Here is a 16,784-nt window from a genome sequence, read left to right as displayed (position 1 = left end):
GCTGCCTGGTAGTTAAATGGGCACTTACTAAACACGTCTTGTTGCTTAATAAAAAAAAACACTGAAATACCTTCCATCTCTCCCTTATCTCTTCATGCAACTTTTTTCAGTTATAAAAATTTTTTACATCTTGTGGAAGTACTTTTTAAGCATGAGGACAGTGTAGCTACAAATACAACCAAGTATGGCTTAATGTGAAAACCAAAGCTTTACATGAACACGGTGTCACTTTTTGCTGTTCCTGTCCTTTAAAAGGCAATAAATGATAAATGCGCGTGGCAGTCAAGTGCTGCAAGAACGCACATGCTGCACCTCTTCTTCTTACCTCCGCTGCCTCATGCTTTGTGCTGCACTGTGCTGTGAATGTTCGCCCAATTCCTCCCCTTCCCTTTTTCTTGCCGCACTTTTACTATCCTTTGCTTTCTGAACGGACCGCACCGCCTCTTTTTCATGTTTGTAGACAGCTTTACTTTTTTTTTTCTACGCCCTGCGTGCTTTCCCTCATGGCTTCAAAGCTTCCGTAAAGTAGGCTTCTCCTGAATCTGCTTAGCCTGGTGGTAAAGCCACTTAAAAAAAAGACATTTTTTTTTGTTTTCAAATAAAAAATATATATTTGCCACGCGATTCTAGGTAGTGCGCGGGAGCGAGAGTCGTCGCCGCGACCAGGTGCACGTTACTATAACGGATGTCTGCCAAAAATGTCTTTACTATAAAGGGGGAGAAATGTACAGTCGTGAGCAAAAGTGGTATACAACACTCAGCCAGTGGCGAAGCGCGCGAAAACTGCATGCCAATTACTTTATCTAGCAACAGCTATCTGTGATCGGAACAATAGTGGCAGTGCCCCATTTTATCCACATGCATGTGTCACTGTCGCTGTCTCTTGCGCTGTCGTATAGGTGGCATTTTTACGCAGTTTTCCCGAGCTCTGTCACTGGCTGAGTATTGTATACCACTTTCGCTCACGACTGTACAGTTGTCTATGGAAGATAAACAGGGACTTCGGTTTCACTTTACTATATCAGAGTTTACTATGCGGGGTTCTACTTATATGGACTCTTGTGAAAATATCTACTGTCCAGTAACCAAACACACAGCACAGTCATCCTGAAAATAACAGCTTGAGGGGCTAGTTAATTGGTGCTGCATAATACCCAGAAATGTGGCGCAACAAACACAAACACATGCATGTTTTTGTGTTTATTGCGCCACATTTCTGGGTATTATACAGTCGTCCTGCTTTATTTTTCACGTTTTCGAGCGATAGCACAAGTGCACTGGTCCACGGTCAATGGATGCGTAAGAATACTCTTGCCAGTTGAATTCGAGGCCTTTTTTAGCTACAGAGTTGGCACCTGTGAATCAAGTCCCAACATCAATATATGCTGGTGTCATCCTGACATCCCAACAACGTTCCATTCTGGAAAGTGTGAAAGAGTATTTACAGCTCTGTGAGAAAACTTGACCTCGGTTTTTATTTTTATATTTTTACAATTAACAGATTACGTGAGCGTAAGCATGTGCCAGAAGGCAGAACATGAAGTCCCGGCGGCCCATGACATGAACTAAAATGAACATCTGCTCTGGTGGCTTCTCTGCAGTACATAGGTGTCAAGGGGCGCAGCGCACGCGCGCGCGCGCACACGCACACACACACACACACACACACACACACACACACACACACACACACACACACACACACACACACACACACACACACACACACACACACACACACACACACACACACACACACACACACACACACACACACACACACACACACAGCCTACAAGCAGGCTGCGCCTAAGGGCAAAATGAGGCAAATCAGCTGAGAGCAACATTGATACACTTACATATGAAGGCCGGTTCTCGGGTAAGCAACATAAAAAAAATGCTGTAACATTCAGACACGACGGCGGCTTTTCTGCAGTGCAAAGAGCAAAGCAAACTCATCACGACCTAATTGCCGATATAGATCAGTATTCAGGTAATAAATATGTCAAATCCTTAATTCTGAACGGGTCAACCTTCTTTTTTATATTTTTATTCTGTAGAGAAGTTCAGCAACTGCCTTGAAAGTGCAGCTGGTAATGTGAAAGGCTTTTGAATGGACTGTTCAAAATTCACAAGTAATTTACCGAACTGCCTGCTATATCAGCGAAACCACAATGTTAAACTACATTTTTCCACAGTATTGAAAATAAACACGCGCCTAATATTTCTTTGGTCATAAATATGACCATTCATTGGCTTCCTTAACTCAAACGTATTTAATTGTGACGAACAGCGCGGGCTCGTTTCACTATCTTTGTTTGGTACGTGTCATATATCGTACGTACTAACATGTTATTTTGTAGATAGCCTGTAAGATATTGTTTATCTGCTCACTAAACACGTTTGTAGGTACCGGCTTTCCTGGCTCTAAATAAACAGACTAAAATGAAAAACGTTTAATTTCAGTCGGAATAGTTTTTCCAATTTGGCACTCCAAATTGGTTAGAATGAACTGTCAATTTTGAAAGAGGCTGAAATTGTATACATGCAGTAGGTATATCAAATTATCTGGGTGATGCATCTATCGTATATATAGGACTATATATAGGAAAGATGCATCACCCAGATAATATAAATTTATTTATATATCATTTATAGTTATAATAAATTATATATGTGTGTGTGTGTGTGTGTGTGTGTGTGTGTGTGTGTGTGTGTGTGTGTGTGTGTGTGTGTGTGTGTGTGTGTGTGTGTGTGTGTGTGTGTGTGTGTGTGTGTGTGTGTGTGTGTGTGTGTGTGTGTGTGTGTGTGTGTGTGTGTGTGTGTGTGTGTGTGTGTGTGTGTGTGTGTGTGTGTGTGTGTGTGTGTGTGTGTGTGTGTGTGTGTGTGTGTGTGTGTGTGTGTGTGTGAATTGGACCTCACAACCTACAAGGATTTCTTGGTATATAAGCTACAAAATCCTCAAGATCAACAAATATACAAAAGGATATTCCAGGGTCAGCCACCATAGTGGCTTTTGCAGATGTCTTTGCGATAAGACTGTTTCGTACAATGTCAACCTTGGCTCTAACTTTGCTATGTAAATTCCACGGCAATTAAAAAAGCAACCACTATTTTTAAAATAACAATTAATATGGGAAGAGAAGACGTGAATTAATTATTCAGATAATCATTGACCATATTAATACATGCAGTGCAATTAATTTCCCTTAATTCATACCAATATTGTATACATTACAGAAAATAAACAACTGATTGCAATTATACACTATATCTGAAATTATTACGCACAGTGATCAATTACGACACATGGAAAGTAACCAAACAACACCAAGAAAATTACTTTTAAGCTCCTTCCAATTATTGTCATAACACAAATATGCTTGAACTGCAATGAATCAGTGCGATTTTCTTTATATTTTGTTTAATACCACTTCAAGACATATTTGTTGTTCGAAGTTGACAGTTTGCGCACGTTTATTCTCAAGAAGTCAACAGCTACTAAACGCATACTCCATGTATTCACAGGAGGGAAGAGCAGTACTTTTAAATCCTCGATGTAACAAGCGTCGGTATATCGAAATCCTCGGTGTAATGAAGCATTTTTAATTTGCTTGTCACAAATTAACTTCGTGTTCATAGAAGTTGCACCATATACATTTAGTTTCACTATAAGGAAGCAAATATTGCCGCACTTTCTATGAAGCGAAATTGCGTTGCTAGCTCAAGAAGAACGCGAGAAATTGTGCCGCGAGTTGGAAGGGTTAAGCGGTGCGCGTACAGATGCGCATACCGGCGAGCGTACATCACCTACTGGTTAAAGCGCCTGCGCCACCTGGGGTAGTACGGGCGAGGTTTGCGAACGTAGTGTTGGCCGAATCCACTAGGCGACGCGACCAACTCCGCAGTTGTAAAGCCCCTGGAATTACGCAGTGGGACTATCAGCAAGACCAGACGGGACAAGGAGCAACTTTCGCAGCATGTCTCCCCCGCCCCTGCACACACAGACACACACAAAAAGAACCCAAAAAAAAAAAGCGTGCAAAAAACGTCTTTCTCCTATTTGACAACGGCAACAGGCAATGAATGCGGCGCGCCTTTAGCGCTGAAAGGGAGCCGAGCTGCAATTATCGCAGTTATTTACTCCGAAGGGTGGTAAAATTTTGGAAGGGTCGGCATATAAATGATCACAGCCGCATGACAGCTTCATTTCCCAAATATAACTTAACTGAAAGATCTGATGGAGACGTAGGCGCCGGCTCATCGCCGATTGTTCACGAGCGTGCACTTTAATGTCGTATATAGGTATATCACCCAGGGTCAGTGGCATAGCCAGAAAGTTTTTTCGAGGGAGGCTGACGTTGCTGCTCAGCCTCCTCCGTATCGAGATGCCTTTCACAAATTTGTCACCTCTCAACTGAGCCATAAATTCTGCATGCCGGGATGCAAAATTGCACGGAAGAATGGTGGTACCCTCCGGGGCTTCCATTCCATCGAGTATGCTGAGCATTTATTGTTTCAGACGAAGATTATTCAATTTATCGAATGCAGAACTGAAAATTCATCGTAGCCAGTTTTCCAGCCATACAATTAAGGTTAGTTCTAATACGTAGTGTTCCTAACGGACCCGCAGATGAAATGGTTGTCTGCACTCTCTCCAGTGTGCTTATATAACTTTGATTATAATGCAGTATCTGCATACTATGCCCCGCCGGGGTGGTGCAGTGGTAAGACGCCCGACTACTGTGCCGGAGTACCCGGGTTCGAACCCGACCTCGGCGGCTGCGTTTCGATGGAGGCGAAACGAGGAGGCGGCCGTGTGCTGTGCGATGTCAGCGCACGTTAAAGATCCCCAGGTGGTCGAAATTACTCCGTAGCCCTCCACTACGGCTCCTCTTTCTCTCTTTCCACTTTCACTCCCACCTTCCCCCCTTCCCTTACGGCGTGGTTGCGGTGTCCACAGAAAACAAGTGAGACAGTTACCGTGCCTTTCCCTTCCTATAAATACATCAGTTAAATACATCTGCATACTATACTGTTACGAACAGACGAGGACTCCCAGCAGACCACTTCGACAGAAGCCTCATAAGCCCTCCTCTTGGCTACGCCCCTGATATCACTAGTGGCGTAAATCGCGGCTGCAGCCGCGGTCCGTGACCGTCCTTTCGATTTGTTCGGGTAGTGGGACACAGCGTATATGCGAATGGCTCAGCAGAATTAGATGTCAGAAAGCATATATATGTGTTGCAATCGCAATCTTCCTAGAATAGCCATGCAACGATCTACGTGTGTTAGTGTTTGAATTAAAGCCTATATGTTATTTGCAGTCAGTATATAGGGACTAGCATTATAATTTAAGGTATAGTCTTGCGCGGACGCCTCAAAGCTATTTTTTGGTGCCCTTTTCAATTGTGCAGAGATTTGGCGAATGCGCGAGACAGGCATTGACAGTGTGGCTGGCATAGGTATATTATAGGCATGCGCACAGGGAAAAAAAAAGAAAAAGAAAAATAAGGGGGGGGGGGGGGGTAATCTCAGCGGGGCGCCAAGTCAATTAGTTTATGGTCATGCAGGTTTTCTTTTTTTTTGTTTATGATACTGGCGGCTGAGTACCCGTGATGCAATTGCATTACAAGAACTTCTCACTTGCCACGTTTGCATAAGCCGAGGACTCAAAGAACTCGTTGTGAGAACGCGTCGTCGGTAGGCGCGAAGCTTGTTAAATTTTTAAGCCCACACTATTCCTTTTTACGCTTCAATGGCATCACGTCAAACAAATGTTTGGTAAACAAATCCTCATCATAATTTGCACTGCTATTTGGCCGTAGGTACTTTGGTGAGAGGGGGAGGCGCTGCGCGATGATCGTCGCACACTATAATGAACCCCGAGCACGCCTACGGCTCCGGATGTACACGAACAAAGACAACGCCTCGTGAGCACAAAATGTCCTGTGGACACCTTGAGATCTTAATTGATCACCAGAAAAGACATCGATAATATCTTCAACAAATATGTTAAGTCGTCTGGAAGCTGTCACGGCAAAAAAAAAAATCATTGTGAGGACGCGTGTGTGATTGATATGTTCGATTATCGGAGGTTTTCCTAGTGGACATAGAATCGCGCATGCAGTGAGTGCTTCGCTGCGGTAGTTTATGTGCAGGGCTTAATGTCAGGGGGGTCTCGGGGGGGGGGGGGGGGGGGGGGTCTGACACTCCTAGTAAAATTTAAGAGGGGTCCGAGACCCCCCGAGCTTGAATGTATAAGGACCTTATGAATGAATACAAAGCAGGCAATTATTTTTATCCTTGTCAGTGGTATAATCGGAAGATTTCTTCTCTGGCGTTTCGACAGTTCCACAGTGAGTATTATGAGCCTCTAACACGTTTTCGAGAACGAGAAATGGAGAAAAATAATAATGCTTTCTCCCCTTCGAATAAAACGATTTGCAAGCAGGCAAACAGCCGCTTTCTCTCTTTCCCTCTTGATTTCCCTTTCCACCAGTGCTCGGATCGCCCTTCGATGGAGCCAAACTTTAAGCAGTGTCTATGTGTTGAGCACTATATATAGGGGCGGTGTATCTTGGCGAGGTATGTCTTAATTATAGCCTTCGAGTAGACAGGTTATCAATGGAAAAGGTTTTCGTATGCGCATACAATCCTTCTATATCTCCACAAGTCGTCTTGTAACTGTGTGCGCATTATAGTAAGCTAGATGGCTGCGAGATGTACAGAAACGTCTAGTAGACGGGTGGGTGCCATGTAGCCGCTTTCGATTCCCCGAAACTTTGAAAAAATGGGCGGGAATGTATGGGTTCGTACACGAGCGAAATCTCTGTTAAGCATGGTTTAGCAAGATGTACACGGTTTGAACTGAACCTCCCAAGCTTCATGTTAAGAGCATCGTGATAGCGCCTGTAACAACGCAAATCCATTGCGCGAATTTTCAGAGCTTTAGCTCTAATTCTGCCACTCGTGAAGGTCATCTGACGCCGGGATTTGCCTCAGTGTGGCGCATGGAGCCAGCGGCGCCTAGTGTTCCTACAGGAACACTAGCGGCGCTCGCAATCTTTTATTTCTCACATCTGCTGCTGCTTCCTCACACACCTGCCAAACTTTATTCGTACCGGATATCTCCAGAAATATACGTTGCCTGACAGAATGACCGCAGCCTCCATCTACCCTTTCCGGCCACCGCTGCCAATTGGGCTCGCCTCCTAGGACCTCCCCCTTCAAAATGCTCTGTGGTATCCTTGATCGAGGTTCGCAGACAGCCATGAATGTGATAAACCGCAGCAAACCGTGTCAGGTTATGCTTAATCGAGCTTCCATTCTGTAAACTATGTTTGCTCTGGTTAATTATCCCAGCCATTTTAAAATCTTTTTTTTTTTTTGCTCGTTTAAGCAGATTTTGGGGGATAAGGCGCCAATCTATATCACTTTTCGATGGACACCTACACAAAGTGCTACGCGACTATTAATTCATTCCGCGATTTTCAAAATATTGTTTGGGGCTCAAGAATTCGTTTGCAGCATCTAATATGCAATGACATCGCCGTTATTATTTATGTATTTGATACCTCGACAAATTATAAACAGAGGACGCACAGCACGTCAGCCCCCTTCGAACAAAATTTCTCGCTGCGCCACTGGCGCGGACGGTCTCCTTCCCGCAAAGAGTGAGCGTGGATTCTCTTCTGGGCGCTCTTCCTTGATGCCGACGAAAAACAGTTATTTCCGATATCCGTCCAGGAAGCGCAAGCGTAGGCATGGTGTTGCACGGGCGTATCTTAGCTGGATCAGTTCTGCTTCCTTGTCATCACTGTTAAGCGTGGCCTCCACGGGGCGCACGAGGGGCTTTAGCACAAGCGAGGCGCCTACGCGCCGATTGCCGCGCCCTGACAACACTGTAAAAAGTACGCATCTCCATGGAGCGTCTCTGGCTACAGTGGCTAGCTGGCGTACTCGCTCCTGTGTTGTTGCAAGACTTCGTAGGCTGAAAATGACCGAAACAGTTCGACTGCTACTTTAAGTTTGTCCCGGAGCGACTTCCATCGCCTCGATGCTGTTTGTGTGATAGCAACACGAGGATTTTTAAGCACATTTCACTTATTCAATGCTTGCCGTAAACAATGCGCTGACCTGCGCGCGGTGCTCCAGGAAGCAATAGAGGCAGCACCTCAGACGCCACCTCTCCGCACATAGCTTCTCTAACTTATTTATTTTTATGCTGTTTGTGGCTGGCGAGCCACAGCTGAAGCCCTTCAGCCACAGCGAGTGCCGTCGCTACACTCCGGCGATGAACCTTTCGTTGTCGATCGACTGACTGTATGCATAACTCTACGCAGCGCAGCACCAATGTAAAAAAAAAAAAAAAAAAAAAAAAAAAAAAAAAAAAAAAAAAAAAAAAAAAGAAAGAAAAGAAAAGACAGAGTTAGATCACAGAGACAGCGCGAAAGGCATCCTCTGATTGGTGCACGTCAACTAATGACCGGCGAGCCACCTCTGCGCCAGCGCGAGCGCGCAGCAAGCGCCGCGGAAATATCTGACATGGGACATATATCTATCTAATCGGCGCGTCACGCATGCGCAGACAGACTCAAGCGAACGTTCGTGCGGGGCCTTTATGTCCGCCGTTGACTTAAAACAAGGCGTTTGCGGGCAGAAGAGAACTATTTATAGCGTCAAGACGGGAAATATTTGCTACCGCTTGTCGGCCCAATCCAAAGGCGTCTTCCATTTCAACGGGGGTCGGACACGCCGAAGTGTCCACGCGGAGAATTTCCCGCGTGGCTTCGGTGGACAATCGAAAAAAAAAAAAAAAAAAAAAGGAACCTACCGCACAAGACACGCAGACGCGTATGCCGTGCGCGCGCTTCGAAGATATATGAATTGTCAAGTGACTCCATCAGCCAGTAGGCGGGAAGCGAACGGGAAACGAATGTTATACTCTGAAAATTTGCAGTGAACCTACTCTGGTCAGTGCTTAAAGTCAGGGAGGCCTCGGGGGGTAGAGACCCCCTTACCAGCATTTTAGCACTAGAACCTTACCAGCACTAGGACCAGCTGAGACCCCACTTTCCGTGCTCGATTGTATAAGGGCTGCACGAAAACAAAGCAGGCTGCAATTTTTTACTTTTGTCAGTGGTTTTCACATTCCTTCGCTAATTGTTAACCCAAGAAGAGGAAGAGCGAAGCAGGCTACCAGCTGCTTTCTTTCTCACTCTCTTTATTTCCCTTTCCATCTGTGCTCGAATCGCTTCGTGACCTCTTTACGGTGATAAGACTGCTGGAATGGCCTGCAACGACATGCATGAGGGCGGTGCAAGCCATTTGAAGGGCGAGAACTTCAAAGCCTACCGGTGCAGAAGTAGATTACCTGCACAGCGCGGTGCGTCATGTCACCAGTTTTACTTCTGAAAACACTACACGCAAAAGGGTAGAGTACCGCTCTTTGTGGCGTGCCTCTCGTGCACATGAGGATTGGGTTTGATCTCGTATCGCCCACTCTGATATGTACTTGGCGATTTTGCAAGAATTCTTTGGAGTAGTTAAAGTTGCGGACTCCGCAGTGCGTGCTATGAAGGTTGTCCAAGATTTCTGAGTGCTGACATGCGGTGCCAACACTTTTTCTTTCTTCAAGTCGACAGTCGAAAGAACAGGTAATTGGTGCGTGGCAGATGCTACTGGTTTTCCAAGGCTCTTGTTGAAGTAAACGCATATTGAAATTCCTAATAAAACTAAATAATTACTTTTACGCACGGAACACAAACGCGTACTTCGAAAGATCGCCTCACATTAATTGCACCCATAACTGTCGTATCCTACCTCTAGGTCTCAGCTTTTATTCCCAGACCTTTCGTTTTTCGGCAAAAGGAGAGGCTTTGTCCTGATTTGACTGGAAAAGAGACCGACGACTTTCCTGCAGTATAGGCAGACGAAGAAGGGCAGTCGTCAGAAGTAGCAAGCTTGAACCCTTCTTTTGCACCTTTGCAGCAGTTTAAAGAATACGTGCGAGCTCCCAAGAGACAAAAAAAAAAAAAAAAAAAAACACCTCGCTGTCCTTGTTTTCGTATTTTGTAAATAATGTACAAAGCTCCCCCTGTCCTTTTTTTATATTGCTCCCCTCTGTACTTCCCCTCGCTGTACTGTCAATGTTCCCTTTTCTTTCCTTCCGGGCACAGCTCGGGTGCTTCAGATTTTAGATAGCAGTTGCCGCGGCCGGCAGCACACTTCCATCCTTTTTGATCATTCAATAAACCACTACCACCACCACCACCACCACCACTAAAAATGAAAGTTAAAAATATGAAGTTCCCGCAAACCCACCGGGTTGCAGTTTACAGTGGTTCGCCAGTGGTCATCACTATTTAAGAGTACGCTGTACTGTACGAGTTGTAAGAACACATCTCCCCCACCAGCGAAAAACAATTAGGACCAACGAGTGAGAAAGGGCACCCCGTTCGTCTTTTCTTTCGTTGATAATTTGTCTGTTTTGCCTGGTCCTCTAGAGAGAGAGCGGACGAGAACCGGCGTATTCAGTATATTGTGGCCGATGGCAGGTCCTCTAGATGATCATCACACTTGACATATGATTTCTCTTCAAGAAAATCCCACCGTATTACTAGACCCATTCCCTTTCGAGCAGGCATATCTAAAATGTGCTTAAAACAAAATATGCATACAACATAATAAAAAATATATAAAAGCGGATGCTACTGTTATTGTTGTTCGTTCTGGTTGTTATTTACGCCCTTTCTGCTATGAAGGTTACATTAAAGGAACAAGGAAATTATAAAACCAAACTTAGTAATATAAAATAGATTATTCTACAAATATATGCGCTGTCCAATTTACTAAGCAGAGGGTAAAATCTCGCACAATATATTCAACTACACTAATGACCACTGAATGAAATTTGGGCATGGAAATTAAACGTTTAAAATGCCTTTTTAATGGATATGAAATATAGAACAAAGAATAAGTCTAAAAAAGCAGTTCCACGCGAACGATGTACACTTAGGTTAAGAAAGTTCGAGTAAGGCGTATTTCAATCGCACTGATCGTGCTCATGAACTATGGTCAGTCAGAGACTTTTTATTATTTTTTTTTTATTCATACGGTTAACCCTCTATATGAGGGTCATTACAGGGAGGGAAACACATACAATTCTCTTCGCTAAAATACACTCTATAGAACAGAATTACAAATTTGCACTGTAATGCTCCAAGAACGACTTAACACCTATCTCAAATTTTTCTACTTCTGTTTGGTATAGAACTTCGCTTGGCAGTTCCAGATTTCTACTGCATAGGGAAAAAAGGAGTAGCGATATACATCACTACGTGTAATAATAGGATGCTATACCTTACTGTTATTTTTTTCGTGGGCAACGCCTCAGAGGACGTGTAACATAGTGTTGTTTATTAACTTTTACTTTATCATTCATTATCAGAAAAAAAAAAGTTTCAATTTCTGCTTTGTTCTTCTCATTTCTAGTGATTCTAACTGACACTGGTTTAACATTTCTGTGACTGAGTCAGTGCGCCGGTATTCAGAACATATAAAACGTGCTGAAATCCTTTGCAATCTTTCCAGTTTTCATTTTAAACCCTTTTGAAGTGGACGTCACACTGCACTTGCGCACTCTATGATTGGCCGCACGAATGTCTTGTACGTAATCAATTTAATTTCTCTAGTCGCATTCGGCAACTTCCTCCGCTGGAAACAAAGCTTCTGATAGGCTTTTAAATAGATATTTTCAATATGGGTGCGCCAACACAGATTATGTGTTAGTGTCACTCCCAAGTATCTAAAACGCTTTACCTCATCTAAAGAATTTTCACCGATATTATATTGAAACGGCATAACATTCTGCTTCCTTGTTACATGCATTTGAGTAGACTTTTGGTAATTTATTTATGCCCCATTTCAGGCAGCACGAGTTTGACTGAAGGCACCTATTTAAATTCATCTGATCTTCCGGGGAAGCCACAGGAGAGTAAATTAAACAGTCATCAGCAAAAAGTTTCATTTTGACAGGTGATTGAATGATAGGAGAAATATCATTTATATATAACAAAAACAAAAGCGGACCTAAAACGGAGCCCTGTGGCACCCCCGACAGAACTTCACGCTTATCTAATAGTGTGCTTTCTACCTTGACAACTTGACAGTGGTTACCTAGATACGCCTGAATCCATAGTACTATATTTTCACTGATTCCTTATCTGCGCAGTTTAAAAAGAAGTTTATGATGCGGAACTTTATCGAAAGCCTTCGCGAAATCCACACAGACCACATCTACCTGCTGACTTTCGTCTATAACCTTGCAAAAATCGTTCACTGCTTCAATCAACTGCATCGAAAGGCCAGTCCGAAAACCATGCTGGAACGGACACAAAAGGTCGTTCATTTACAAAAAATGAAGGATGCGTTCAAAAACCTTGCAACATACGGAAGTGAGTGAAACCGGTCTAAAGTTCTTTACAAGAAGTCGATTACCGTAGCCTTTAAAAACCGGAGCTACTATAGCGCTGCGCCAGTCATTAGGTAAAGAATGATCACTTTTCAAATAAAATTTGCAAGTAATAGGACAATCACTCATCACACCGTTTAAGGAATTTCATCGGTATTTCATTAGGGCCGCACGATTTCTGGGAGCGTTACTTTAGTTTATGCAATGAAAAAGGTCTACTACAAAAGTGGCTGCGATCACAACTGGCTCATTTACAGCATGCTACATATCGTCAAATTCAGACTTTAATGCGAATAGTAGGAAAGGGTGAAAGTGTATGTGTGTGTGTGTGGGGGGGGGGGGGGGGGGGCGTTGGCCCCTCAGTATGTACACAATTTGTTTAGAGAGCGCCCCCCCCCCCCCCCCCCCACACACACACACACACTTCCCCGATCCAGTTCTGGAGTTATTGCGTGACCGCTGAGTGATGCTCCACGCGGCATGTCTGCAAGGTGAGGTCTAAACGGCGTATGACGCCGTTTTTTACTGCAATGAAAGCAGTTTTAACTGTGCCAAATGGGCCACTTACGCAAACTTCACCTTCCTTCTTTGTACAGAACGCCTCGGCCAAGTCACGTACCACCTGGTTACGGCTCCTCTTCAAAACAATATCTGCCAATAAATGCAGGCATGCGTTATCGCGTGTAGCGTCTGGGCATGCGCCATAGTGGAGGGGTAAATCTGACCCAGTACCCGATTTCATCCAAAGCTGGTTTTCTTTTCGGCGATCATTAAAACAAAGGCCTGTCTGTCCGATGTAAACCCTGTCACAGGTGAGATGGACCTCACAGACAACACCCATCAGGCATCTGACGAAACGAATGGCATGATATGCTTGATGCAGTCCGCCTTACTCCTCCCTTCGGACATAATCTTAAGGCACAATGAGGCCAACTTGCCTACGGTGTGCCGGCGGTTTTTTTCAGTCCCGTGCAAGTTGGCCTCATTGTGCCCTCTGCGTTCTGTATAAAGAAGAAAAATAAGTTTGCGTAAGTGACCCATCAATCAGATATTGTATCAGAATGAAGGCAATATTTTTACACTGCGCTTAGTGTGCGACTTGACAGGTTGAAGTTATATAAAGTTTTTTTTTTTTTTTTTTTTTTTTTTTTTTTTTTCCAAATAAGATCAGTCGCGAGTCTGCGCTTGTGGGGTAACTTCTTGTCCTTGCATATTTGTCCGCAGTACCCCCCCCCCCCCCCACCCCCACACACACATTTTTTTTTTTAATTTATCATGATTGACCGACTCGCCCAACGACGCTCCCTCTCTTAATAATAAACCACTACCACCACCAACTGATTCTTTAAATCCACACTATACTTACTAGAGGTGCATACCTTTCTCAAGAAAGAATTTCGTTAATTTCTGATGCCATCGTTCGGAAGCTATATAATGAGAATTATCCTTAGTAAATACCTGGTGCCATCCAACTCTAAAAAAGCTGAGAAGTCGATGTAAGACTGATTACAGAGACAGAGCAAGCAGATTACGTGCTTCCAGGTCCCCCATATTCGCGGAAACAGTTAATTCAAGAAGATCAAGTAGAATTCAAATACCGCACACTCTCTTATGTTACCGGTCGGTTTTATAAGCTTATAAAATTGTGAGAAATTTAGGCAATGATTTTTTTTTTTTTTCAGCGGGAAATCATTCTAGCAGTCCTTGCAAGCGTAATTCCTATGAATAAAGTTCACTCGACTTACGGCTAAACTGTAAAACCTAATATTAAAAAATAAATAAATAAATAAATAAATAAATAAATAAATAAATAAATAAACGATGGATGTACAAATGAAATGTCTCGACAGCACGCAGAAAAAAGAAAAAGAAAAAGGAGTATCAATTTCAGACATAACCGCGAAGTAGTTTGGCGCAACAAAAGTTTTGCCACCCCCCTCCCTTAGCTGGCTGCAGCTTTTTCTTTTTTTACGCTGTACGCGCTTTAATTGTAGCTCTGCGTTAGTCCCAGTTCTTTTCTCAACCAGCAGGCCATCCTCTCTCTAGCTTTTTTTTTTTTGTTTGTTTGTATTTTATCTCCTTATTCTCATCTGTGTACCCTTTAGTTCACGTTTGCGGCACTTTTTCTAAAGGTCGACAGCTCTCGACCCCCCCCCCCCCCCCCCCCCCTCCCCCCATTTCTTGTTCCCTTGTTTCCTTTCTACATGGCGACAAGTTTCTTTTCCGGTCCCCTTCCACTTGTTCAGCCTCCCTGTTTTCAAGAACCGTGAACGTTTGGGCGAGTTGGTCAGACGTACTTGACATCAAGGGCGCGGCAGACAGAGACGAGGACAGTGCCTCGCCTCTGTCTGCCGCGCCTTTGATGTCAAGTATCCCTGTTTTCGCCGCCACATAAATGCGCCGCGGCCGTTTTAGCCATATACATCCCTTCTGCTTCACGCCGCGTCGTTCGCTGTTCGCGTACGTCGTCAAGTGTGGTTTTAATTTCCCAAAGCATCTATTTATCGTTCAGAGCAGACAACGCGCTGCAGTCGGCGCTGTTTGTACGTGAACGAACAAGAGTTTTTTTTTTTTTTTTTTTTTTTTTCTGTTAGGCTGGCTTTGGAAAGGGCATTCGCAGTTTAAAAGAATTATAGTAAGTATGGTTGAAAGCTTTCCCGTCACGGCAAGAAAAAGAAAACACACAATAAACCGGCGACGACGACAAATCGCAGGATTTCAAGGAGGAACGCGACGATGGGGAGCCGACCGCGCTTGCTCCGACTCTGGGCTGTGCCGAGCGGGGAGGCGGCAGACAACCTAGAAAGTATTTCCAGGGACCGCAGTTGGGGCAAGGGCAGTACCAAGCCGAAACAGCACAAGAAGTCAGTCGCCTGGGGAGCTCGTTTCCCCGACTGAACTTCCCGGAATTCAAGGTCACACACCTGCCTTGACTTTAGCTCTGGGGAACTTCTGCCCCTATGCACACCATTAAGACAACTCGGCGGCGCGCCTTTGCCTTCCGCCAAAAAGGGAAGGATATTCCTTGTCACCGCTGCTGGCGCCAGGCAGGAAGACATGAATGGGTCGCTACCTTCCATTCCGGCGAGGTGGCTGACCGCAGTGAATGGAACCCTCGCCTTCGCTGCCGCCGCCGCGGCGCCTCCGATGACCGCCGATCGCCGGCAGCCCCTTGGCGGGAACCACGGTGTTCATTGTAGGCTTGCGTTAGCCACATTTTAAGATATACCTTGTCGTAAGTCAGTCGGTAAACGAGATGCCCTAGAAATGCGCTGTAGTTTTCTTGCCGAGAAATCGTCAAGGCATTCCACACGTCCATATTGACTCGACCGCACCGGGGAAGACAAGAGGCGCCGGCGTGGTGGCGGCTTCCGATGACGGTGCCTGCAAATGCAGATATTTCCTTACTTCTGTGATGTCGAATGAGACAATCATGCCCCGGGAATGGTTCCAGTGAGTCACCCGAGCGGCGGCGGTGATGGCTGGCAAGCGAAGACGCCGGCCGCTTGCGCCTGGACGAAGCCGGGGAACATATCTCCTTTCTGAGAAGAGAGTCAGACCCTTTGTTTCCCACAGCAGTGTTAGCCGCGATGTACACAAACCTTCGGCCTGGACACTCAGTGGTTTGACCAAATTGGAAATTTTCCAACTAAAACAATCGATCGAAATTCAGCTGTGTTTTCACCACCCATTAAGCTACACCATTCAACCTCAATTGGTGCTTACAATTGGAAATAAATGGCCGTCCATCAAAACCAAAAGACCTCAAATGATACACCAACTAGGACCAAATGGTTTGAACTGCGTAGACGGAAGGAAAGAAGAAGACCATGCAAGCATGATCTTGCATGGTTTAGCCAGGTTGTAAACGGTTTGAATTAGGAGGGCGCTCAAGCTTCGCCTTCACACGCGGCGCGCCACTGCGAAATCTTTGCACTGTCCTCCAAGGAGAGAATGCCGCAATGCCGCAATGCCACGCGCAATGCCAAGCGCAGTGTGTACGAGAGCAGACGCGCGCGTGCGCACGCGTGTGTGTGTGTTTAATGATTGGTTTACAGGAAACTAAAGGCTAATCGCGGCGGCCGCTCACGCGCAGTCGTTTGTGGACAGTTTCGCCTCCACCGGAACGCAGCCGCCGGTGCAGTATCTCACTTAGTTGGGTAACTTGGCTCCGGTTAAGCTCATTAGGGCTCAGAGTGGTGAAATCAGTTGTAAACGTGTACTGCGACTAGGGAGCTTAAAGGATTTCCAGTTGGAGCTTTATTCACAAGAGAGCATGAACCAACATTTCTAGAAAGGAATTGTGATT

General features: G+C 44.9%; 1 protein-coding gene across 7 annotated transcripts in view; it reads right to left on the bottom strand.

Annotated features, from left to right (window-relative positions):
- Positions 1–600: 600 nt before the first annotated feature.
- Positions 601–16,784, bottom strand: part of LOC146180290 (uncharacterized) — a 38,845-nt gene continuing 22,661 nt past the window's right edge. Inside the window, exons 4-5 of one of the 7 annotated variants that reach the window (XM_084579507.1) lie at positions 3,815–3,919; positions 609–1,420 (exon numbers count right to left, since the gene is read on the bottom strand). In XM_084579507.1, coding sequence (XP_084435633.1) covers positions 1,363–1,420; positions 3,815–3,919 — 163 coding nt within the window. In that variant the 3' untranslated portion in view covers positions 609–1,362. Of the gene's footprint in view, positions 1,421–1,798; positions 1,931–3,712; positions 3,920–13,043; positions 13,127–16,784 lie in introns of those variants that run through there. The other 6 variants (XR_014700817.1, XM_084579506.1, XR_014700814.1 and 3 more) reach the window with 6 other exon arrangements.

The sequence above is a fragment of the Amblyomma maculatum genome, chromosome 9 (genome assembly GCF_055883805.1).
Source record: "Amblyomma maculatum isolate TAMU_Amacu chromosome 9, ASM5588380v1, whole genome shotgun sequence".
In the NCBI taxonomy this organism is placed as follows: domain Eukaryota; kingdom Metazoa; phylum Arthropoda; class Arachnida; order Ixodida; family Ixodidae; genus Amblyomma; species Amblyomma maculatum.
The sequence above is the reverse complement of the archived record's forward strand: the minus strand, read 5'-3'. Positions and strand labels throughout refer to the sequence as shown.